Consider the following 25,295-nt stretch of genomic DNA (forward strand, 5'->3'; position numbering starts at 1 on the left):
TGCCCGGTCCCGCGGTCCTCCCAGGGCCCAACCTTTAGTTCAGTCGCTCAGTCGTGTCCGACTCTTTGCGACCCCATGAACTGCAGCACGCCAGGCCTCCCTGTCCATCGCCAGTTCTTGGAATAAGGAATTATATTAAAGTACACAATTATATCATGTAAAACAACACATGAATATGCAAACATTTATTATTTGTATGTAAATATTATGTAAATACATATATATATTAAAAAGTTACCACAGTATACTATTGTTTTTTATCAGTGTTGATATTTCTAAGTGCCGAAACATTCCTTCTCTAGATATCCCGTAGCCCTTTCCCATTTATAAAATAATTGTTTTAAATATTTCCTTTACATGCACTGAGAACATCGTTATTATTTTTGCTAACCACTAGGCTACCAGAGAACTCCCAACAACCATTATTTCTTCGACTTTTACTTTTCTCCTTCTGGGACTCATGTCACAGATTTTAGACTTTTTGTTACAGTACCATAGGCCCCCAAATTCCTTCATTATTTTTAAGTCTATTTTTCCTTATTGTTCAGATTGGGTAGTTTCTATTGTTTCACCTTCAAGTTCACAGATTCTTCTCTATTACTTTTTTTGGGGGGCGGAAGGGGGAGAATGGTACTTGTAGTTTTCAACTTTATTTGGCTGCACCGTGCGGTTTGTAGGATCTTAGTTCCCTAACCAGAAATCAAGCCCACAGCTTTGGCAGTGAGTTCGAAGTCCTAACTACTGGACCTCCAGGGGAATTTGGTGTATTTTCAACTTGAAAAGGTTTTTCTCTACTTCTGAAACCAACTTAAAGTGGTTTTTCTTTACTTCAATTGTTTGAAGTTCAAATATTCCATCAATTGTTTTGTGTTAATCGCTTCTTGATGCATTTTTAATGGTTGCTTTTAAATCCTTATCAGTAAATAACATCTCTGTCATCATTGAGTTAACATCCATTCTTTTCTCCTTCAGGGTGAAATTTTCCTGATCTTTAGTATGATTTGGAGAAGGCAACAGCACCCCACTTCAGTACTCTTGCCTGGAAAATCCCATGGACGGAGGAGCCTGGTAGGCTGCAGTCCATGGGGTCTCTAGGAGTCGGACACGACTGAGCGACTTCACTTTCACTTTTCACTTTCATGTACTGGAGAAGGAAATGGCAACCCACTCCAGTGTTCTTGCCTGGAGAATCCCAGGGACAGGGGAGCCTGGTGGGCTGCCGTCTATGGGGTCGCACAGAGTCGGACACGACTGAGGCGACTTGGCAGTTAGTATGATTGACTATTGACTGAAACATGGGCATTATGAAAGTTCTGTATCTTATTTAAATGTTACAGCACACCTCCTCTAATGGGCATGGAAAGAAACTGCGTCATTACTACCAGGTTATGGGTGGCAGTGAGCTCCATCATCCTAGACCCTCTGCTAATACCCTGGTTGGGAGGAGCTGTGGGGAGGTGCCCATTTCTCCTCCTGTGGCCTCCACTGACATCAACTTAAAAGTCCCAGCTCCCAGATTTGGGGGTGCCCCCAATACAGCCTAGTGAGTGAGCATGCATACATATCTAGGACTCAACTTGGCATTTACTAGTGAAGGTGAGGCTGCAGTTTTTCCTGTGGTGTTTCACTAGTTTTCTTTCAGTCTTGTTAAGCTATCCCTTTTCGGGTCCTCACTTGGGGTTTTGGTTGTTTGTTGGTCTGCTTATTCAGCACCCAGCTTGGCATATATGAAGCAAAAAGGAAACCCAGGGAACTCAATGCTGGTCATTCACTGGGTCCCCAGCTCAGTCTTTTTTCTTTCCACCTTCCAGTCTTATGTTTTATGTAAAATAGACAAGGTTGTATTTAGTGGAAAGGATAGGAATAAAATACTTGCATTCCATCTTCCCATAAACGAATGTAAAATGGTGCAGCCACTGTGGAAATCAAAATGGTTGCCATCTTCAAAAAATTAAAAATAGAACTGCCACACAATCCAGCAATTCCTCTTCTGGGTATATACCAAAAAGCTGAAAACAGTCTTGAAGAGATATTTGTACATTCATGTTCATAGCATTATTCACAATCGCTAAAACATGGAAGCAACCCAAGTGTCCAACAGATGGATAAGCAAAATATGGTATACACAGTGGAGTATTATTTAGCCTTAAAAAGAAATGACACATGCTACAACATGGATGAACCTTGAGGACACTATGCCAAGTGAAAGTCAATTAAGTTCAATTGCTCAATCGTGTCCGACTCTTTGCAACCCCATGAATTGCAGCACGCTAGCCTTCCCTGTCCATCACCAGCTCCCAGAGCTTGCTCAAACTCTCGTTCATCGAGTTGGTGATGCCATCCAACCATCTCATCCTCTGTTGTCCCCTTCTCCTCCTGCCTTCAACCTTTCCCAGCATCAGGGTCTTTTCAAATGGGTCAGTTCTTGGCATCAGGTGGCCAAAGTATTGGAGTTGCAGTCTCAGCATCAGTCCTTTCAATGAATATTCAGGACTGCTTTCCTTTAGGATGGACTGGTTGGATCTGCCTGCAGTCCAAGGGACTCTCAAGAGTCTTCTACAACACAGTTCAAAAGCATCAATTCTTCGGTGCTCAGCTTTCTTTATAGTCCAAGTCTTACATCTATACATGACTACTGGGAAAACCATAGCTTTGACTAGATGGACCTTTGTTAGCAAAGTAATGTCTCTGCTTTTTAGTATGCCGTCTGGGTTTGTCATGGCTTTTCTTCCAAGGAGCAAGTGTCTTTGGAGCCCAAGAAAATAGTCACAGAAAGACAAATATTGTGAGTCCACCTACGTGAGTAGTTAAAATCATGAAACAAGAAGCGGACTAGTAGTTGCCAGAGGCTTGGGGGAGGGTGGAAGAATGAGCTGGTGTTTAATGGAGACAGTTTCAGCTCCATAAGATGAAAAAGCTCTCGAGATGGATGGTAGTGATGGTTGTACAATTCTTGTGAATGTATTTAATACCACATATTTTATCACAAAATCAAAAAACCTACCAACTAATTTTTTTCTAGTACATAGTTGATCTAAGAGGTAAATTTTACCCCCAAGTGTAACTTCAAGGCAGCGACTCCCCTGTTCCCTATGAATAGATCTATGTTCGAGTTGACCATGCTTATACTCATGACGCACTTTAGGCCCAGGAGGTACTGAGTTTCTGTGCTAGGTCCTTCCCAAACATTCATGCTCATATTCTCTCAATTGTGGCGAAGTTTAAAGAGTCCTGTGAGAAACTGCCTGAAGGTCACAGCTGGTGAGCATCAAAGCAAAGGCAGATCTCTTTTTTCTGGTGCCAAATTCCAAGAGGCCCCTTAACATAATCTTTTAAGAAATGACAGCTCAAAAGTAGGAATAACAAACGTTTATTCAGAAATGGGTAAGTAACACATAGTCTCCTCCATCCCTTAATGCCTCTTCCTCTCCTTTTGGAAAAAAAAAAAAAAAGAGAGACAGACGGGGAATGTAGGGGTGTGGGAGGTGGAGAGGGACAAAAGGACTGGCCTACCACCTTCTCGTTTCCCACGATGACACCTGTAGAACAGGGGGAAAACAGACTCTACCCTGCAATGGACCACACAGCCACCCAGAGGACAAGGTCCAGAGGGCCAGTGGGAAGATAAAGGCATACAGGCAGGGTAGTTACCTTCCCTACTGGACGCAGAGTCCAAGCAGTGATCTGACTGTCTCCGGACCTGAGAAGCCAGCTCCTAGTGTCTTATGGACACTCTCTGGGGTCAAGAAGGGGAGAGTGTAGGAGGAATGTCTTCTAGCTGATGAAGAGAACTCAGTTTGCACCCATTCAAAGAGGGAGAAGAGAACAAAAGCAGCCTTCTTCAAAGTACTGGACAGCGACCACCATCAGGCACATTCCCTGGACTTCCCAGGCCTGGGCAACCTCAGAGCTGGAGAACTGAGCTGAGTTCAAACCTAGGTCCTTGCTGCTTGATCTAACTCTGTGGAAATGTGAGTTTCCAGGTTTTTCTTCGCTGGAATGGCCCCAAGTAGGTCATGAAAGACTCTGTCTACACTTTCTAGGCTTGTGCCTTTCACACTATTTACTTACAGAATCTTGCTCCCCAAGACTCGCCAGCTCTGCTAGGCTGGATTCCCTCTACAGTCCCAACAAACCAGCAAGACACTGAGGATGAACGCCCCTGGAGTAATGCTGTCCTGGTGTAATCAGGGCTTCCCCCTTGGTTCTAGAGTTGTGCCCCCAATGCCTGGAACCACGCTGAGGGGACAACCTATCCACCTGCCTGGAAAGGCTGCTCTGCTCTCTCAACTCCCTCCCCACCGTCCCCTGCTCCCCTCCCACCTCAGTCAAGGCAGGAAAATGCCCCTCTGGTCAGGATGAATGGGTCACTCACAGCAGTGGAGACAGTGCCCCCTGGTGGCTGCTGGATATCTGCCACCTCTCAGCTTCCCTGACTATTGCATGAACCTGAGGCCAGGAAAAAAACATCTTGGAGCAAGCCAACATCCCTATTCAAACAACCCCAAGGTCCTCCGTGTCACAGAACAGGAGGCAGACCTTTTGAAAACCCAACTATCAGAGAGCTGGCATTTGCACCAAAACCAAGTGTGACGAGTGCTAGGCTGGGTGAGAAATGGGGGGCTAACAAGGCAGCCCTGCCCAGCAGTTACACTCAGAAGGCCAAGAGAGCTGGGCTAGGCCATTCGGCACAACTCAGGGGAAGAAGAAATGTAAGCTTGAGAATTTACTCTGGGTTGACTGAGACAGTAGGGTCCCCCAAACCAAGAGCTAGGGTACACTCTTTCTGGCAGAGCAGTAGCCTCACCCTGCCCTTGCCAGGGTTCTCTCCAGAAAGCACTGGTCTGGAGCCAACTGCAAGGAGAGGACAAGGAGCCCGCGACCTGATCCCCACCCAGGCCATCTCCACTGACCAGGAGAGTGAGTGGCAAAGCTTTTGAGCTGATGTGGTTCCTATTAGGATGGCAGGGGCTTCCATTCCCTACTTTGTTTGAAAAGTTTTAAAAAGAGAAAGGGGAGTCAAACCCTCACCCTGAAGAAAGCAGTATCCTTCAAATAGCCCCTGCCCTGCATTCTATGGGGCCACAAGAAGGCCACTCAGAGAATTTAGGGCACCATTTCCAGATTTAAAAAAATCTATTTGGGGCTGAGTTTAGGGGGAAACACTGAACAACACAAGTCTACCTTGGTGATGAGGTGGAGAGAGAAGAAATGCACTACAGGAAACGTGAGCATACAGAAGAGCGCAAGGCAGAACACAACACGGAAAGGCGGCTGCTGCCCAGTGAGGAGGCTTCTACCCCCGGTGGCCCTTCCTGCACTCGGGGGACCCCAGCCAATGGCCCCTTGGTCACAACTTTTGTTTAGGGAAACAGAGCCACCCTCCTCTGCCCCTGCTTCTGGCTGTCTCGCTCCCCAGCTCAAAGTTTGATTTTGAATTCTGTGGGCTGTGTAGTCACAGAGGCCCCCGATGACTTGAAAAGCGCCTTCAGGATGGTGTCAGGATCCACTTCAGCTGGAGGGTTGGATGAGGCGGCAGAATTCACTCTGCGAGGCAGCTCACTCTCCTTTTTCACTGAGGGGCTATCACTCAGCCGTCTGTAGAGAGCAGAGAAGAGTCAAAATCCTCGTCAGGTCCCTCTTCAGTGGAGAAGGGTCCCACCATTAGCTGGAGATCTGTTGTAAGCTAGGCACCAAACACAATGCTTTCCATACCCTTTTACCCTATTTCTTATAGCAAACCTACCATTCTTTAAATTTGCTAAGAAAGTCGAGATGCAGCCTGCTAAGATCTGGGGTTTTAAGTTTAAGCCTCAAGGGATAGCCAAACACACATCAGCATATCACACATTCTGAGAAGTTCAGTAGATTTAATTGGGTCTAGCCCAGCGGTTCCCAAATCCACTAGGTCATAAAACCCACATTTTTCAGAATACACCTTAATCCTGGAACACAGTTTAAGAAACTCATCTAAACCACACAATTCAATATCCAGGGTTCAAACTGCAGTCTTTCTAAATTTCAAAGTCTATTACAGGCCTGCCCCTCACTATACCCATGTTGACAAGCCTAATATTCTCCCTGGGTCTCTGTATCCGCCTCAAAAGGACCTCCTTTTACATATCAATCTAGACATTTTCTGCATCTCAGGCTTCAAAAAGTCCTCAGTCCTGAGCCAGGCATGTACACTGGGTGTGTAACAAAATAAGGGGGAGCACCCAGCATAGTCCCCAGAGTCAATCATGAGGAGGTGGGTTTTCTGCTCATCTGACAATGCACACCCAATCATGCAAACAGGGACACAACTAGCCTTCTCTCCACTTTCTAAATTATAAGGCAGGGAATGAGGTTAAGTTAGCCCCTGTGGGGTCAATCTCCTGTAGAAATGATATAACAACCCACTCTGTACAAATTTAAGCCTCCTCATTGGCTGGCTGCTCTCAGAGCAGAGGAAATGGAATGGAGCTGTGATGCAAACATTTCACTCCTCACAACAAAGAGATGATCATGCCCAGTAAACAAGCAGAAAAGCCTCACATGGTCCCCAGCACCTCTGCCTTTGGAACTTACAGCAGGATGGGCTGGTCTGAGGTGATAACATTCCCATTCATGTGGAGGTTGCACTTCATTGGTTGCCCTGAAAAACCAAAAAAGAAAAAGCTCTGCCATGAGCCCTCAGCTCCTCACATGGAAGGACAGGGACTGCCGCTTTTGTTACCAGGAGTCAAAGCACCCACCGCTGGCAGCTCTGGCTTCACAGCTAGGGCTGGGGCTGTCAGGTTTCAGCAAAGCCCAGAGACTATGAGGGTTATGAGGTCCATGAAACTTTGGTAATGACAGTGTCAAAAAGCAAACTGGCAACACACCCTGCTTCGTGCAGGAGGAGATCAGAATCAAATTAAGGGAGAAAGTACACACAGCATGAAACAACCCAAACTGGTTGTGAAGTAAGTAGAAAGGGGAAATGTTTATGGTACAAAATTTAGTGAAAAAAATTCGGAAGTGTATGTTCAGATTTCTACTTTGTCCATGAAAGATTAACCTTATAAGTACCAGACTCCCACTTTGCATTTTATGTAGTAAGTATAACAATAACAGCACAAAAAAGGGGAAAGTGGGACTATAGCCTTATTGGAGTAACATTTCTAAATTTCACTGTGGCTACATTAATATTAATCTGAAATAGACTTTGATAACCTACAATATATACTATAAATCCTTGAGCAACTGTTAAGAAAAGAAAGTGACTCAAAAAATATACTGGAAAAAATCATTAAAGGAACTAAAGTGCTACACTAAAAAATAATTATATAATGCAAAAAAGGCCACATAAAATGTAAATGGATTAAATAATACAATCAAAAGGCAAAGGCTGCGATAACCAACAAGGATCTACTGCATAGCATAGCACAGGGAACTATTCTCAGTATTTTGTAATGACCCTTAAGGGTTAAGAATCTGAAAAGGAAGATTTATACAACTGAATCACTGTGCTGTACATCTGAAACTAAAACAACATTGTAAACCAACCACACTTCAATTAAAAACAAAACATCACTGCTTATTCTTAGTACACAGGAGGCCCTGGAGAGTTTAGAGCACTAGGCAGATGCCCACCTACTCATCCCAGAGGAGGGCTTCCCCCGAAGGCCTGCTGTGAGCAGCGAGGAGAGGAGGCTGCTTTCTCTGACTTACCATCCAGACACCGGTTGTTATACTTCTTATACGCGGTGATGGCATCGTCCTTCTTTACAAACACCACCTCTGCTACCCCAGGATGGACCAGCCGAGCTCGCTTCAGGGCTCCACAAACACAAAAAAGCTCCTATGAAGAGCAAGAGGGCTTGGGTTGGGGAAGAATTTCAGGCGGTTGTTCTCCCTGCCTGCAATTCACGCATTTCAGACAGGGCTCTGGGTTGACAGGTGGCTTCACTCTGACTGAACATGCCAAGCAGCCAAGATTTCAGGAAGGCTCCATGTCATAGCAGTATTCCTGGGACATCCAGAGGCCTCGACCTGGGGCCAGATGAGGGAACAAGTTGTGCTGGGCTCAAAAGCCTTGTGATCCCTATGACTCAAGTCACCCCTAAAGTCCTCCTGCCTCAGTGCCCACTTCCTCACCAAGGGTAACAGTTATGGAATATGGTATTTCTGTCAAAAGAGTGCTGTGTCATGAAAATGGATGGATGTGTAGGGCTCCACTGGATGTCCACATGGATGGACAAAGAGTGGTTAATATATCACCCGGGAACCAGTTAGAAACACAAATTCCGCAGTTCAATGCAGGGTGACCAATCATCCTGGTTGGCAAGATTGAGGGGTTTCAACTAAAACCATTTTCAAGGCAGGGCTTTGTACACATATCATCATCATCCTTTACTCCAATCCCTCACTTCTCAGATGAAGAGACTGAAGTCAGAGAGGGAACACAGTATGGATACAGACTGCAAAGGCTAACTAACAACCATTCCATTTCTTCACCTGCAACTGCCTTCACAAGGCTGTAATGAGGACAAAGGGAAGATCTGTCAAAAGGTCGTTGAAATGATTTCCAACGATAAAAGGGAAAATGGTACATATCAAAACCAAGACACGAAACTAAATACTAAGTGTGATCCTAATTTTATTATTATTATCATTTTTAAACATCTACTTTAGGCTGTGCAGTACGTGGGATCTTAGTTCTCCAAGCAGGGATTGAACCCAGGCCCCAGCAGTGAAAATGCCGAGTCCTAACCACTGGGCACCAGGGAATTCCTCTGGCTCTGGATTACAGGCTATGAGGAAAAGAGGTTAACATATCTGGCCTGCCTGCTCTCCTTTGGAAGAACTGCTTCTAAGGTTGACCCTTAGCTTGGGTTTGGGATCTTGGATTCTGGGAGGGCGCTAAATCACCATAACTGGTAAGAGTGGCAACTTGCAACTAAACTGTGCCAACAATGTGGTTCATGCCAAACACTTGATTTCCTTCTGTGTCTGGAATTTTGGTATGTGGCAGGCGGACGGTGCATATGTGATTAGTCCCTGAGAAAAACTCTGGGGACTGAGTCTCTAATGAGCTTCCCTGGTCTTTACCACTGACTGCTGGGGGAGGAAGTGCAGCCTGTGTGACTCCCCTGGGAGAGGACTCCAGCAGTTTGAGTCTACTTTCCTCTAGCTTTTCCTCCACAAGTTGTCCCCCTCTGCTGATATTGCTTTGCATCCTGTAATGCATCTCAGCCCAGACACAACTCTATGCTAAGTCCTGTGAGTCCTCTTAGACAATCAGCTAACCTGGGGGTGGTCTTGGGGACCCTTGGAACAGAAGTGGCTTGAGATCTGAAATTCTGGCAGGCCACAGTACTCACAACAATGTCCTCCTCGGTGACTCGAGGGTGCAGATTATTCACGGTCATCTTGGTGCCTTCCAAAGGGCTGAGGACAGGCTGCCACAGATAGAAGAACGTTACCAGAAGTTACCAGAGAACAGAATGTTACCAGACAACAGCTGTGCTCGAACCACAGAACTCACTTCGGCCAATGACCAGGAAGGCCCAGAGGAAACCTCTATGGAGTTTCCTATCACAGCTGGGCCCCTCTAATCACGTCCCAGTCACCTTATGCTAAGGAATGGAACTTCTCATGTTTCCCAAATATTCCAGGCCTTTTCAGGCCTGAACCTCTGCACAGAATGCCACTCATGCTTCAAGACCCATCCGGCTCAAATGGCACTTTCTCCTTAAAGCCTGTCTGTGTCCCCGGTGCAATGAGGGGCTCTTTCAGCAGTGCTCCAGGCAGCCCTGTGCTGCAGCAGGCATGGTGCTCTGTCTGCAGCTCTGTTTCCTACTCGCTTGCCTGTGGGCTCTCTGAGGGCGGGGTCTACTGGATCTTGGTTTGCTCATCTGTAAAACAGGGGTGGCAACACCTACCTCACAGAGGCACTATGAGGACCCAACGAGATGCGCACTGCCCACCCAGCTCAGGCTAACTCTTGACTAGTGTGAACATTTCTCCTTCGCCTTCACCTCACCTCTGCAGGCGGCAGCTCTTTGGGGGGCTCCTCCTTGTTCACTAATGTCCGGGACATGTTGGTCAAGGCTTTTGTCCGAACAGAGGAGGAGAGAGCAGGAGCAGTGTACGCATCATTCTGAACCACTTTGGTGAGAGGAAGGGCCTTGGACATGGACAGCTTGGAACTGCTCACCCCGGCCTAAACAAAGAGGCAGACAGAAATCTGAGAAGCCAGGGACCCAGATACCCTAGGGGACTGACAACCCCCAATCTCAAGGCCTCCTACCTCCCCAGTTCCATTACTAATTTAAAGCCAGAAAGGTACCAGCTGCCAGGGAAGGGACAGGAGGAGGACACACGTGCTCACAGAAGCCACGTTCCAGTGTAGGGAGCCCTTGGCAAGAAGCGTCCAGGCAGTTTCCAAACAGGAGCCACAGCTCAGCAATACCATTTAGACTTGATAAAAACCTACAATCTGGAGTTAGTCAGAGTCCAAAAGCTTGGAGTCAAGTTCATTCCCAGATATGCTTCTATCACCATGGCCTGGCTGGGACTAGGAAGTTACTCTTAAGAACGCCCAGATCCTCGCTTTTTGGTCCCTGTTCTGGTCATATAGAGAAATTACAAGTAGCTCACCTTTGCAGCTCCCAGATGGTCAGGTGCATGCTAGCAGAGTCAGCACATGCAAACCAGCAGAAACCGTTCCCTCCCTCCCTCCCCTGCTACCCTTAACTGGGGAAGTGATCCCTTAGAAATATAAACCACCAAACTGCCTGGTTTTAATGTGTCTGGAGAAAAAACAATGCATGAGGCAGAAGTCGTTAGTGGTCTTGCTCACTGAGGACACTGTCTACCAAGCACTGATTCATGGAGAAAGGAGGAATGCAGCGGCCAGAGAGACAGATGATGGAACAGAGTTAATCCCCCAGCTTCTCCCAACCCAGGTGACTCAGTGTGGATCCCACACTTCTCAAGCTGTTTCCTGAGTTTCAAGAGCCAGCAGAGTGCAGTGGTTAAAACATGGCCTGGGGGCCAGATTGCTGAGGCTTAAATCCTAATCTACTACTTACAAGCTGAGCAGATTTATTTACCCTCTCTGTGTCTAACTCCTAGTCCATACAATAGGGGTAGTAACAGTACCCATCTCACAGGGTGGGGAGAAAGGGAACTCTTAAATAAGTTAATATAAACAGATTTTTCCAATTAGGGTTAGCCGCTAACTGAATTAGCTGACAGCCCCCCTGGTAACAGACATAAGCACTCTAATGACTAGAAAGGCGCAGCCCCTTTGTAACAAACTGGCATCATTCAGCTTCACATTTCAAAGAGCTTCAAGGATAACCAGGAAATTGGTCCACATATTCAGTGCAGTGACTAAAACTGAGTCTCTGGATGCCTGAAGACCAAATTAAGGCCTGGGTACCCACTCGCCTCCTATGTGTGATCTGGTTGCACACACTGAGCCGAGCAGTGCAGAGCTCCCTGACGTTCCCAGATATACTGCTTTCTTTCCTTCTCTGCACGGCAGAACATCCATCAGACTTTCCCTCCACGCAGGCGGCACCTGGTGGAGCTTTCAGGAAAGGTTCAGTTTATTCTTGCTAACACATCAACCAATGGAATCCAGATTCAAGAATGGGGCCAGAGCTGATGACCACAGAAGGAAGGGAACTGGCAGAATGTCCTTCCCTAAAGGAAATAAAATGTGACTCTGTCCTGTGGGATCACTGACATTTCCCCTGAAGTCTCCAAATCCAGCAACTGGGAACTAGAGCCTGCAGTTAACAAGTCTGCAGACATGCTAAGCCTCAGTATTTATAAAAACCAGGGGTTGGATTAGTTCCAGTTCTGATAATCTTAGGACCCAAATAAGGAAATATTTCTGATTGAAAGATCCTACTCTCCACCACATCTCCCATGCACCTGATCAGAGACACACAGAGTTTAAGAAGAATGTAAGATCACATACCATGTGGTGGAGAAAGCTGCCTGAGGCTGCAAATTTCATCTGTTTAGTAGGAATGGGAGCGATAACATCGTCGTCATCATCCAGGTCATATAAATTCTGAAAATAAAGAAATACATGCTAAAGTAGCATGCAGGCTCTCAGCACACATTTGGAGTAAGGACAGCAGGAGATGAGAGCTGAAATAATTAAGCGAGGTGTAGGCAGAAATGCGTACACCTGAAGTAGAATGGAGTGCCTGGGCAAACTGGCCTGGGTGACTGGGGCTCAGTTCTGGCAGGCTCCCTGCCCGTAAGAGCCGAATGCAAATGCTGTGAAATTTCAGGTACATCAGAAGTACCTTTCTACAGGTGGGCAATATCTATTACGGATTCCTAAAATGCCCTGTTTATACCTTTGGGCTTAGAAAGTCTGTGCTGGGCAATCTGGTCTACAGAAATAAACTCAAACTGTAGAAAGAGCTTTATTCTCCAAGATGTTCATAGAAGCATGTCTAACAGTGAAAATTATAGGAAAATGGTTGATATTAACTAAATGTCTACTCAATGGATCAAGCAGTTATTAAAATGTTTACAGTAAATGTGAACCACAGAAAAATGCTTGAGTTATAAAGTGAAAACAGAACAATATGAAACTGGATAATAACATACACAACTACAGCTATGCATTAAATAAATAATAATCTCTCTCACATATACACACACACAAACAAGAAAAACACAAGAAGAATTCAGGGCAGAACTTCAACAGGGGCTCACTATCGAGAGCCACAGCATAAGAACTACCCCCATCTCCCCCCTATCTTTCTGTTTTGCTAATTTTCTATAGTAAGCACACACTACTTTTATTTAAAAAAAATAAAAAGACTTTCAACTTGCCTCTCTGCTTCTATGCATTTAAGAAATTTCTTCTTAAAACTCATAAACTGCAATAAGAGTCAATCTCCAACTCTTCAAATCGGAACCCTGGGCCAGGCATCAGTTAATCCACTTGGAAGATCACATCAAAACACACACTTGTGTGCAGTCTCTCTCTCTCTCTCTCTCTCACACACACACACACACACACTCCACCTGTTTGGCCTGGTGGTTATTGACGACATTGATCCTCATTCCAGCAGGGTGAGCATGAATTGGTGCCATGGCCTTCTGCTGTGGAACCTAGAAACACCCAGTGGTCATAATTCATCCCACTTGGCCTACATGCGTTCTCTACAAGTAGGGGATAAATGAACTTTAATATGCTGGGCATTCAGTTTTGGTCTGTGGTAAAAGGTCCTACAGAGTGCCTCATTTGCAAAGCAGGAAAGCGACAGGAAGACTCATCATCCCAGAGATCATGTAACAATGCACCTGCAGGGCTCAATGAATCTGGCTTAATAAATGTTCACTGCTTCAGCAGTTCCTATTACCAAAGTTGCTGCGAAGATTAAATGATTCTGTTTCTGTTCCCTTTGGGGGCAGTGGCTCTGCAGGTGGCCAGGACTCTGCACTAAGAGCCAGGTCTGACAAGGCTTCTATCCTGATGCTTCCACTGACCAGCTGTGTGACTGCACGAAGATTCACATCTTTGAGACTTAGATTCTTCTTTTATAGACTGTGGCAATAACCGGGGTTGCATGAGGAACAGATGCTCAGCATCTGCACACAGCACTAGCTCAACTAGTCTGTCCTCTTCTCTCTTCCTTCTACCACTATTTCACCTGCAGAGTCACTTAATTTCTCTGGACAATCCCCACCACTACCCCACCCGTTTTCTTTTACATGAAACTGAGATGATATCTTGCCTCCACATATGGTTACTCTTCAAACAGTTGGGGGGCACTGTCATTTTGCTTAAACACACCTGGTCTCTGCCTGATTCCACAGTTGTTACTGGTTTCGAGGAGTTTTTGGCAGGAGTCTCAACCTACCTGGATGGTTTTAGTGAGCTTCAGAGCAGGGGTCACTGTCCCGATGGGTGGGCTCATGAAGGCAGCAGGGGAATTCCGCTTCAAGCTGATTTTCTCCCGGGCATCAGCAACCTGGTGGGGCTTCTGGGGCGCTGTGCTCTGTTGCTTGCGCGAGTTCAGCATCTCTCTGGCATCCTGCACTTTCCCTTTGATCCGGAACCGAGCATCTTTCTGCAAAAGCTTTTCCCGGGCATCCTTGACTCCCAGCTTGAGGCGGGCATCTGAGAGGCCAATTTTCTGCCGGGCATCAAACCTCTGCTGGAAGGTGGCTGTGCGTGCTGGCTGGCTAAGAAGGCTCTGTTGGAGCCCAACACGCGATCGGACACCTCCCACTCCTGGTCTGGCATTGAGCCTGCAAATAAAAACTGCAATGTTAACAAGATCTGAATATCAACAATAGCCTGTGGTAGTAGTAGAGTTGTGGTAATACTGGGAACAAAGGAGGTCCTGGAGAAACCAGAAATCTGCTTCCTCTTAGAGAAAACAATTAAGTCTATACAGAGACTTCTTTCCCAGTTTTATGCCTTTTAAGTCTGCATGGTAAACAAAGTAAGGCAGGAGGGCCTGGTGGTTTCTATCATTAGGCAAGACTGCTTTGCACCCCAGACCAGGTGTTTTGAGACACTATCATGGATAATAACCTCTAAACAATACCAAATGAAATAAGAATATTTCCCAGATATCGTAACCCCACACAGCGAAAGAGTAACTTCAGTTTCCAAATTTCTTTCATATCCTTGTTCTCTATCAGCCCTCTCGACACCCTGTGAAGCAAGCAGTATTTTGCCCATTTTACAGTGGAAGACACAGGCCTAGAGAGGTCCAATGATCAACAAAGGGCGCCCAGCTGGCCTATGACAGTCTCGTGCCTCCAGGGCAGGTAGACACCCCCAATGGGCTGGGACCAAGAAAGTCAACACATGGGTCTGTCTCGGAGTCTGAGGTCTAATAAAGACATAAAGACTTGGAAGAAAAGAAAAATAACCACTCTGTCTGAACTGTTTCTATTCATAACACTGTGACTTCAAATGTGTAGGTTTTTTCCTCATGCCAACCAATTCTCCAGCTCTCGAGACACCAACTGGGTGTCTGACAGCCCAAATTTGACACTACCTACCTAGAGCTGGCACAGACTCCAGTGGTTAAAGGCTCAGTCCCACAAGACTGCCCTCACTTCAGAGAACAGTTTCAAGTCCTAGGCTTCCTGTTCATTTGACAAAGGTTATAAAATTGAGGGTTCACAAGACCCTCCCCCCAAGTTAGATAATTTGCTAGGGTAGCTCAAAGGACTCCAGAAAACACTTTACTTATTATTATTACCAATTTATTACAAACTATACAACTCAAGAGCAGCCAAATTGAAGAGATGTATAAGGCACGGTATGGAAAAAGGGTATGGTAATACCACCCTCCTGGCACATGGATGTGTTCATCAACCCCAAATTTCTTCAAACTCAACTGTATAAGAGTTTCTATGGAAGTTCCATTACCTAGCATAACTGATCAAATCACTGGCCACAGATGATAATCGCTTAATCTCTAGATCCTCTTTTCTCCCTGGAGGTCAAGGGCAGAGAGTGGGGGTGGAGATGCAAGTTTCAACAAGCTAAGCAGGCCTACATCTTTCTGGAGGCCAGCCTCTGTCCAGGGGCCCACTGAGAGCTGCCTCATTGGAACAAAAGATGCTCCTAACACCCTTACCACTCAGGAAATTCCAAGGGTTTTAGAAACTGTATGCCAGGGACAAAGACCAAATATATATTTATTATACTCTGAAACAACAAAAATATCAAGTTCAGAAACTTAAAACTGGAAAGGAACAAAACTCCATTAAACAAGCCCCATTCTCTTCTGGGGCTCCTTTGTTGGCTCTTCAATGACTTGAGAGTAAAACAGAAGAGCCCTTCAAGTACAATCCTTAAAGTCCTCCCTGGGGTCTGCGGGCTTCTGCTTCACCCCACCTGCCCACCCCACCACAAAGCCTCCAGCCACACATACATACACTCCTCCTGTGGCAGGTGCCCTGGCTGGGGACACAGACTCCCACAGCAACACCTCCTTTTTGGGAAACCTTCTTTGATCCTTCCAGGACGGCCCTCCTTTGTGCCTGTTATCACGACTGTTTGTGTTGTTCTTTTCTCTCCCCACCTTGGACTGGGAGGGAAGGGGCAGATGGGGATCACTCCTGTTTCAGAGCCCCGTGCTTTGTATGTGTTGCTCAGACCTAGCTCAGTATCAGAAACGTCTAAGGAGCTTCTTAAAAATACAGCTCTTTAAAAAAAAAAAAAAAGGCAAGAAAGAAAACAAAAAGATACAGCTCTCCAAACCCCACTCCAGAGCTACTGAGTCCAAAATCTGTGTAAAAGCCTGGGCATATGCATTTTTCATTCCACAGGTGATCCTGGAGGATAGCAGTGCTGAGAATCTCTGGCCTGGAGTTTAAGGCAAAATTGCTGAATAAACAAGTTCCTGCATCATGTCCTACCCACATCACAGCCCAAGCCTCCCAGGAGGCATTCTTCATCACCAGCAAGCCTCTGGGTTCTCCTATGCCTCATGCTTCCTCAGCTGGAAGCTGAAGTGAGACTGTTTCTCAGCTCTTCTGCTAACAGCAGAAGCACACCCAAAGGTGAGTCTTCCTAGCACCACTAAAAGAAAATCTGGACCTTCATCTTGTTATCCAAGCACAGTGGAAAAATACTTGCTGCCTCTAACAGGCCAGAGCCAGACCTAAGGCAGTGATGCACAGTACCGTTTTTCTTTGAAAATCAACAAATTATTTTAGGATTTAAGTATTTTCCAGTGGGTTTACACAAAAAACAGGTGGGAGAGTGGAAGGGGTCATTTACAGAATCGATCAGATTAGGCTGAAGGTGGGTGGGACTGCTTGTGCATCCCTGCTCTATTTTCCCATGTAGTCTCTGGGAGACTGAGGTGCTAGAAAAAGCAAGCCCCAAAGGAATGAGGTGTTTAGGGAGACCACTAAGCGCCATCAGGGAGAGGGAAACAGTTGTGTACAGCAGGAGCATCTATTTGTCCCTGAACTGGGCTACCCTAGGCTTTGTGCCTGTGAAGCCATGGGAAATAGTGAGGCTATGCTTTGTGGTAAGCACAGAAACCCGTAGCTGCAGAGGAGCCCTTGGTATTTATGGAGAAACTTTCTAACAAAGCCCTGTCCCCAGGACCAACTGGCAGGTAAGGCCTCCACTAAGGTTTGTTTGGTTTTTTTAAAAAATGCTTTCAACTCCCTGTATCTGTTGATGATGCCCATCAAAGAAAAGCAACAGGTTGTCAGTTCAGACCAGGGTCTACTACTGAAAGTCTACTCGTAAAATGTGGGAAAAAGATTTGGATCAACATTTACATGCACATCCAGATGAAACCCGAGTTAGTGGAAAGCATTCCAGATGAAATTCCTCACTCGTCAAGAATTGGAACTCTCTGAAGGCAGAGGCCTTGGGTACCAAAAGGAGCAAAGTGAGGAACGGGACGCCAAACTATGGGGTGGGCTGGAGCAGATGGGACATACAGATCAACAAATAATCAGCATGCTCCCGCTCTAGGAGAGGAAGGGCCAAGGTCTGTGGGCTGTGGGCAGCCTTTCAGGATTTCTGGAAAGAGTAGTGTCAAAGGACATCCTCAGTTCAGTTCAGTCGCTCAGTTGTGTCCAACTCTTTGTGACCCCATGAACTGGAGCATGCCAGGCCTCCCTGTCCATCACCATCTCCCGGAGTTCACTCACTCATCTGCATCGAGTCAGTGATGCCATCCAGCCATCTCACCCTCTGTCATCCCCTTCTCCTCCTGCCCCCAATCCCTCCCAGCATCAGAGTCTTTTCCAATGAGTCAACTCTTTGCATGAGGTGACCAAAGTACTGGAGTTTCAGCTTTAGCATCAGTCCTTCCAAAGAACACCCAGGGCTGATCTCCTTTAGAATGGACTGGTTGGATCTCCTTGCAGTCCAAGGGACTCTCAAGAGTCTTCTCCAACACCACAGTTCAAAAGCATCAATTCTTCGGCGCTCAGCCTTCTTCACAGTCCAACTCTCACCTCCATACATGACCACTGGAAAAACCATAGCCTTGACTAGACGGACCTTTTCCAAATATGGAAAGCACCCCCAATAGCCCACAGCTTGCAGCTTCTTTGCTCTTAGAGTCCTCAAAACACTGGACAAAGCTTCTATCAAAGCACTTACCATGCAACATCACAATGATTTATTTACAAGCCCGCATCTCCCACAGGACTAAGAGCTTCTGAGGGTAGATCCTATGTCTCCTCCTCCACATCAATACTGCCCCAGGGGAATGACAAAGGCTCTAAGAGCTCTGTCAGGGACCCCACAGGGTTTCTATCTTATCTTCTCCTTTTAGGCTCACCATCTCTGAGATTACCTGCCATCAGTTCCACCTTACAGGGGAGAAACCAAATCAAAGAGCACAGTCATTCCAATAACAGATTTTAAGCTTTCCTCTTTCCTACTCCAAGCCTCAGGGGAGTTAAGATGGGAGAAAGGATGGCTGCCCTAGAAGGGCTTCTCCTAGAGAAGACTGCCTCTGCAAACGCAGTCCTCCACCGTGCCCTAGGATCCTGGCCACCAACTGCTCTCCCAGCTGAGAAAGGGCACCCACAGAGCCATGGCACAGGGGCTCCTCCGGCCCGTACCCCAAAAGTGGACCCACAAGGATCTTGTTGAACTGCAGGTGCTTCAGGAAAGGCCTTTTAGAAGAGAAAGCAGCTGGTCTCTGACTGAGTGGACATTACAAAGGGAACCAAGCTACATAAACACTGACAACGAAGGCATCACTGATGACCAGGTCCACCACACAGGAGGGGTCAGACACATCCACAAAGAAATGTGAGCAGGTCCTGAATGAAGATCACCTATCTTCAACTGTCTTCTCTCATCACCAGGGTACCCCTTCCACAGGCTCCTGATATTCATAACTATAGGAGGTGCGGTGATCTTATCCTGTAATACACCGTATCTTCAGTTCAGTTGCTCAGTCATGTCCCATTCTTTGCGACCCCATGGACTGCAGCACGCCAGGCCTTCCTGTCCATCACCAGCTCCTGGAGCTTGCTCAAACTTAGGTCCATCAAGTTGGTGATGCCATCCAACCATCTCATCCTCTGTTGTCCCCTTCTCCTCTTGCCTTCAATCTTTCCCAGCATCAGAGTCTTTTCCAATGAGTCAGTTCTTTGCATCAGGTGGCCAAATGATCTTACCACACTGTAAAACTGGGCAAATCTAGACCCCGTGGCATAAATTATGCTTTCAAAAAATCTACTTACCCAATTTCACCATTCAATCAATTAAACATTATGGCCAAAAAAAGAAACAAAGGAAAAGAAAAAGCTGTTGAAAGCAACTATTTTGAATAATTAAAGGAACAATGAGATTCTTGAAAACAAAATTCATATCCCTGGACAAAAAATGAGGAAAGGGGCAGATTCAAAAGTTTTCTGGTTCATTCCAATTGGGTCTGAAGAGTAAACCTTTGCAGTCGGAGGAGCAAGGGAGATTAGGTCTCTGCAACCTTAATTTACTCATATTCCTCAACAATTTCCCTTCTCTGATAAACTGCAATGGCTGTTTGAAATGTCAGTATAGAGAATTCACAGGAGTTTGTGCTTGATAAGCAATGTCTACCATGGCCACATAAGGGGCAACTGGCTACTATGGTTTATGAAAAGATTTTTACAGTGGAAGCACTCTCAACTAATCGTTTTGAGCACTTAACTGCAGATCCATAAACTCTGCCTCACCTCCTTTAACCCTCACCACTCTGAGAATTAGATTATTATCCACCTTTTATAGATGGGGAAACTGAGATTCAAGGAGAGTAACTATTTCAAATCATAGAGTGATAATGGTAAAGCATCTGCTTTTCAATGCGGGAGACCCAGGTTCGATTCCTGGGTTGGGAAGATCCCCTGGAGAAGGAAATGGCAACCCACTCCAGTACTCTTGCCTGGAAAATCCCATGGACACAGTCCACAGGGTCGCAAAGAGTCGGACACGACTGACCGACTTCACTCATACCTCATTAAGGGTTTCTCTGGTGGCTCAGTCAGTAACAAATCCGCCTACAATGCAGGAGATGCTAATTTGATCCCTGGGTCCCCTGGAAAAGGAAATGGCAACCCACTCCAATATTCTTGCCTCGGAAATCCAACGGACAGAGGAGCCTTGTGGGCTACAGTCCATGGGGTCCCAAGAGTTGGACACAACTTAGCAACAAAACCACCACCACCACCACACCTAGTTAAAATACCAATAAATCGAGCATGGGTCAAAAACAAAGAACAAGACTAGAAAAGTTAAGGAAGGGTGAATACTGTCCTCAAACTAAGAAAAAAATGAGGACTCCAGTTACATCCAGGGAAACAGTGCACCCTCTAGTGACCAGAGGGTGAAAACACACACACTAAGGATGGACTCACCAGAAACCCGCACACCATACTGCTTGTCTGGCAAGAAATACCACCATGGTGGCCCATGCTGCTATTTTTATCTACTTGAACAGCACAAAAGGTACATTTTCAGGAGGGAGGTGATACAGTTGTGGATGTAGGAGCCTAAGTAAGCTACTTTCACTCAATTACATATATTTGGTTCTCTGGTTACATCACTTCTCAACTTCTTTCATGAGCAGCTTTAGGGGGTTTCAGTGTTCAGGATTTTTCTAATTACTGCTCCTCTCCCTGCATGAGAAGACAGCTATTCATCCCAGCAGGCAGTGGTACTGCTTATATGGCAGGCATTAGTCATCAGGAACTTTTCAAGTAAACACTCCTGCTAGGAGCAGGTCTCTAATATATCGAGCCAATTCTGTTCCCCTCGTGGCTCCAATAACTGCTAAGGACTCCCCCCTCAGTGGAACCCCCAGTCTGTCTCCCACTGACTGCAGCCTCCCTTCCCACTGCAGACTGTCTGATGTTCCTGAACACATTCTGGGGTTTTGGCCTCAGTAAACGTTTGGGAGGGGGAGAGAGGAGTGTTTTTACTGCCCTGCCTCATGATACCTGTAACAGTGCAACTGTGCACTGGTTCCAGGCGCTCACCAGGTACTCTACTAGGTCCTAGAAGAGCGGTGTGGGCAAGAGAGCAGACACTTACTGGGGCCTGAGCCCTCTCCCCCAGCACCCTCCCTCCACTGGAGCCTGGCAGACATATGACCAGGGAAGGTCTGTCTAGGGCTAGGAATGCCTCACCCTCTTGGATCTGCCTGTGGAGGGCACAGTGGCCCCTGGCTCTGGACAGATGTCCAGTCCAAAGGATTTGGAGGGACCCTAAATTGTTCAAAGTGGGTTTTAACCCATGGGGTCTCTGGGTTAGGATGTGTGTGTTGAGGTCATGTTAGAAAATAGACTTCAGTTCTAACAATTACTGAGGGTCAATTCTGAACTATGCACTTTAGAGACACAAGGAAAAACAAGACAGGATCCCCTTACCTTTGTGCCGATGTTTCATTTTAAATTATAATTCTTCCCTTCCAAGCTAACCTAACAACTCATTTCCCTCCTCTTTGTTTTAGGTCTAATTTCTTTTACCTTATTTCAATAAGGAAACCAGCAGAGAGTATGGGAGCAGAGCCCTGGTCTCAACTGGAAAATTCCCTAACCTCTCCCCACAGCTCCAAGGATTCTCCACATTCGTATCTAGCTCAGAGCCACTCACCTCCAGCACACTCTAGGCCCAACTTCTCCATTAAGACTACCAGTCACCATCTACCTGCATGGAAGCAGTGACAGCTATCCTCTGACAGTTAAACTAAGCAAACCAAAGAGGAGGGTGACTTGACTAACCAATTACGTCCAAAGGAAGAAACTGACAAGAGAGGCAGGCCCACACTGCAGCTGGTGCCCAGTGCTACCCTGAGGAGACTCATCTATGGGTCTTGAACAACTGAAACCACTATAGACATGCTGTGTTGGAGGAAGAACAGCACCTCACCACAGCCTGGATGAAGTATCATAAAATAATTCCCCACTTTCTTGAATCTCATATTAATCAAAGAACTTTCTGATGATTAATTGAGGGCCAAATAATAATGATGGTAATGACACCTTTCCTGACTTACACAGTACAATGAACACAAAACAGAATAGCTGTTCTGAAGAACAAGCACATTCCACGACTTTTGAGAATCAGTTTATTTACACTTGCAGAGGCTCAGTCCTTTGCTATTTCCTTTAAGAAAAGAAAAGAAGTTTTCTTTTTCTTTTTTTTTTTAAAAGAAGAGAAAAGAAGTTTTCTGAGATGGTCATAGGCTCTTCCTAAATTATTAAGCACAAAGTTCTCTCTGTGACATCCCTACACTACACCAAGGTGCCAGTAAAGAGATTTCTTCTAAGGAGCAAGTAGAACAGCATTTATTTACTGTAGGAAATACCATTTGTTCAGACCTTTCACAGCTCTTCACAAGAACTCTAACCCCCTCACCCCCGATCTAGTTTTTCTCTTTTGGCTGTGCAAGCAAAATGAAGTTTCCAGTAGGTTTAATCCAAACCCAGCATGTGGTCCAGTTTCTTTCACACTGTCTCTTTGCCTGCATTTCCCCCAATTCAATTTTTACGTAATAGCAACGCAATATTCTCACACTGAAGACTGGATATTACTTCTTTCCTTAAAAGCCTTCATTAACAATAATGACGAGAGCTAACATCTACTGGGCACTTAGCACCCATTAGATGCTTTCTGAAGTACTTTAGATACATTAATTCACTTAGTCCTGACAATAACCAGTAAATATTACCCATGTTTTACAGATAAGAAAAGAGAGGCATGGCATGGTTAAGTAACTTTCATATGACAAGTGGGATTGAAACTTGGCAGTCTGACTCTAGGACCCCAATGCTTACTTACTATGTCCCCTAAAGGAGGGATTTGGGCTTCTACTTCTTTAAAGCCATCTGCTGAACACTTACTATCTGGTACAAAGTTTAAAACATACACTCTTACATCCTCATATTTAATCTTCTCAACCACCTCAGTTCAGTCGCTCAGTAGTGTCCAACTCTTTGCGACCCCATGAATCGCAGCACGCCAGGCCTCCCTGTCCATCACCATCTCCCGGAGTTCACTCAGACTCACGTCCATCGAGTCCGTGATGCCATCCAGCCATCTCATCCTCGGTCGTCCCCTTCCCCTCCTGTCCCCAATCCCTCCCAGCATCAGAGTCTTTTCCAATGAGTCAACTCTTCGCATAAGGTGGCCAAAGTACTGGAGCTTCAGCTTTAGCATCATTCCTTCCAAAGAAATCCCAGGGTTGATCTCCTTCAGAATGGACTGGTTGGATCTCCTTGCAGTCCAAGGGACTCTCAAGAGTCTTCTCCATCAACCACCTACCTGGAACCGTTATTACAAACAAGGAAACTGCCTAAATCAGAGGTCATCAGGCCACAGAAGCACAGAACCCCACAATGGGGCCCGCCAAGGGACCAGGTCTGCCTGGCTGCAGAGTCTCTGCTCTTGTGGGGGATCCACAAATACTCCCTTCCCTGCAGTCCCATCCAAGGCCTAACACAAGACACTACACACATCAACACCAACTCCAGGTACAGACTGCCTGCAGTCGGGAACCAAGGGGAGCGCCTGCAGGAAGCTCAGGTCCTGGGAAGCTGGCTCCCTCAGCAACTGTCCAGCAAACCTGTGAAACCTGGATGGGCTCAGACGTCACCAGAGGACCCAGTACCAATTCCCTGCCAGTTACTAGAGGGTAGACCTAAAAGAGGGCTTCCCAGGTGGCGCAGTGGTAAAGAACCTGCTGGCTGAGGCACAAGCCACAGGAGACGCCAGTTCGATCCCTGGGTGGGGAAGAACCCCTGGAGGAGGAAGTGGCAACACACTCCAATAGTCTTGCCTGGAAAATCCCATGGACCAGAAGAGCCTGGCAGGCGACAGTCTATGGGGTCGCCAAGAATCGCACACAACTGAGCACACAACACAACCACAAGGATAGAGGAAATTAATGCTGCGTGCCTATTATGAACCAGAAACCTCGTGAAGGGCTGGCTGGGGAATCGGGGGCGGGAGCAGTTGTGGTGGATCTGTGTGTACAGGTTGAGGGTGAGGGATACCTTTCGCACAGTGAAAAGAATCCATTTTCCAGCCACCACACAGGCGGTATTAATAAACATCTGCCGAGTGAACGACTGCCGGAGAAAACAACATCCTTCTTTACAGCCTGGCTTCTCCACAAGGACATCTGAACTAATCTAACGCGTGCTAGAAAACCACTGGCCCAGGTTTCCCATCTCTTTCACATAGATGAACTGGAGCCCTTATAGAGTCTGGAAATGACTACCAATACTTTAAGGGTCCAGAGGAAGTTTGGGTCACAAAACTGCAAGCCAGCTACGCGACTCTTCACCCCGACACAGAACAGGGTTCTCTGACAGTCAGCAAGAAACGGCCGGCCTCCCGCCCCGTCCCGCCAGTTTGTCTTGCCCAAGCCCGAGGCCAACTCTCAGAGCGCACTCGGCCCCGCTCTGAGCTCTCCGCAGCCGCGGGCAAATTCCACCTCCAGCCCCTCACTTGGAAAACATTAATAGCTGGCTGACAGGACTGAGCGCCGGCGAAGCGCCCCCGAGAACCTGAAATGCCTCACAAAGGGCTGCGAGTTGTGAACAGCGGGGAACCGGGCGAAGGATTTGGAAATCTTAAAGGTCTGACTTTGGGTCGCGGTTTTGGCAGAAACAGACCCGGAGAGTCTGAGCAAGTCACTTCCCCGAGAAACTCCAGTCCTGACTCGAAGGCCGCGCGGAAACCTTGGCGCCGCGCCCGTCTCCTCAGAGGAGGAGGGGGCTGCGCCGGGGAGACCCTCCGGACTCCAGGCAGGCCGCGGGGCAGCGAGTCCCGTCCGCGGCCGCAGCTCCGCCCCCGGCGGGCCGCCCCTCGGGCCGCTAGCACAAGCCCAGCAATCCTGCCCCTTCATCGGCAGCGGCCCCACCAGCCTCCGCGCCTACAGCCAGTGGGCGGCCGGGCGACCCGGCCCGCGGCGGCGGCGGCGGCCGGGCCAATGAGGAGCGCGGCTGAGGTAGGGGGCGGGCGCAGACTGGCCCTCCGCGTCGCTCCCGGGCCGCTCCCTCCTCCGTCTCAAGCCCCACTAAGACTAGGACCCTGAAACCCGAAGGGAGAAAAGGCCACTCACCGCCCCTTCGCTGCAGCTCCTCGCTTTCGGATGAGCTCGTCCAGAGAGATGTCGGCCATCTTGCACCGCCGAACGAGCCGAGAGCACCTTAGGCTCCCTCAGCCTTCGAGCCCGCCCCTTCGGCCGCTGTGGAGCGACTAGCGGCTTCCGGCGTTCGGCAGATGAACTCTCGCGACAGTTCAGAATGAGAAAGGAACCGGAAGGGGCGGGGCTATCCCCGTGAACCTT

General features: G+C 47.1%; 1 protein-coding gene across 3 annotated transcripts; it reads right to left on the reverse strand.

Annotated features, from left to right (window-relative positions):
• Nucleotides 1–3,354: 3,354 nt before the first annotated feature.
• POLDIP3 (DNA polymerase delta interacting protein 3) lies at nucleotides 3,355–25,206 on the reverse strand. Of its 3 annotated transcripts, none has more exons than XM_052640101.1 (9): nucleotides 25,068–25,206; nucleotides 13,869–14,259; nucleotides 13,030–13,116; nucleotides 11,960–11,998; nucleotides 10,010–10,189; nucleotides 9,348–9,425; nucleotides 7,696–7,825; nucleotides 6,571–6,637; nucleotides 3,355–5,598 (listed from the first exon to the last, which is right to left on the reverse strand). In XM_052640101.1, exons 1-9 carry the CDS (start codon nucleotides 25,124–25,126, stop codon nucleotides 5,421–5,423), a joined length of 1,209 nt encoding a protein of 402 aa, XP_052496061.1. In that variant the 5' UTR covers nucleotides 25,127–25,206; the 3' UTR covers nucleotides 3,355–5,420. The 3 variants fall into 3 exon arrangements, with proteins under 3 accessions (XP_052496061.1, XP_052496060.1, XP_052496063.1); XM_052640100.1 differs by having other exon boundaries at nucleotides 11,960–12,055; XM_052640103.1 differs by lacking the exon at nucleotides 13,030–13,116 and having other exon boundaries at nucleotides 11,960–12,055.
• Between the last annotated feature and the right edge of the window lie 89 nt (nucleotides 25,207–25,295).

Source organism: Budorcas taxicolor, chromosome 5 (assembly GCF_023091745.1).
Source record: "Budorcas taxicolor isolate Tak-1 chromosome 5, Takin1.1, whole genome shotgun sequence".
Taxonomy (NCBI): domain Eukaryota; kingdom Metazoa; phylum Chordata; class Mammalia; order Artiodactyla; family Bovidae; genus Budorcas; species Budorcas taxicolor.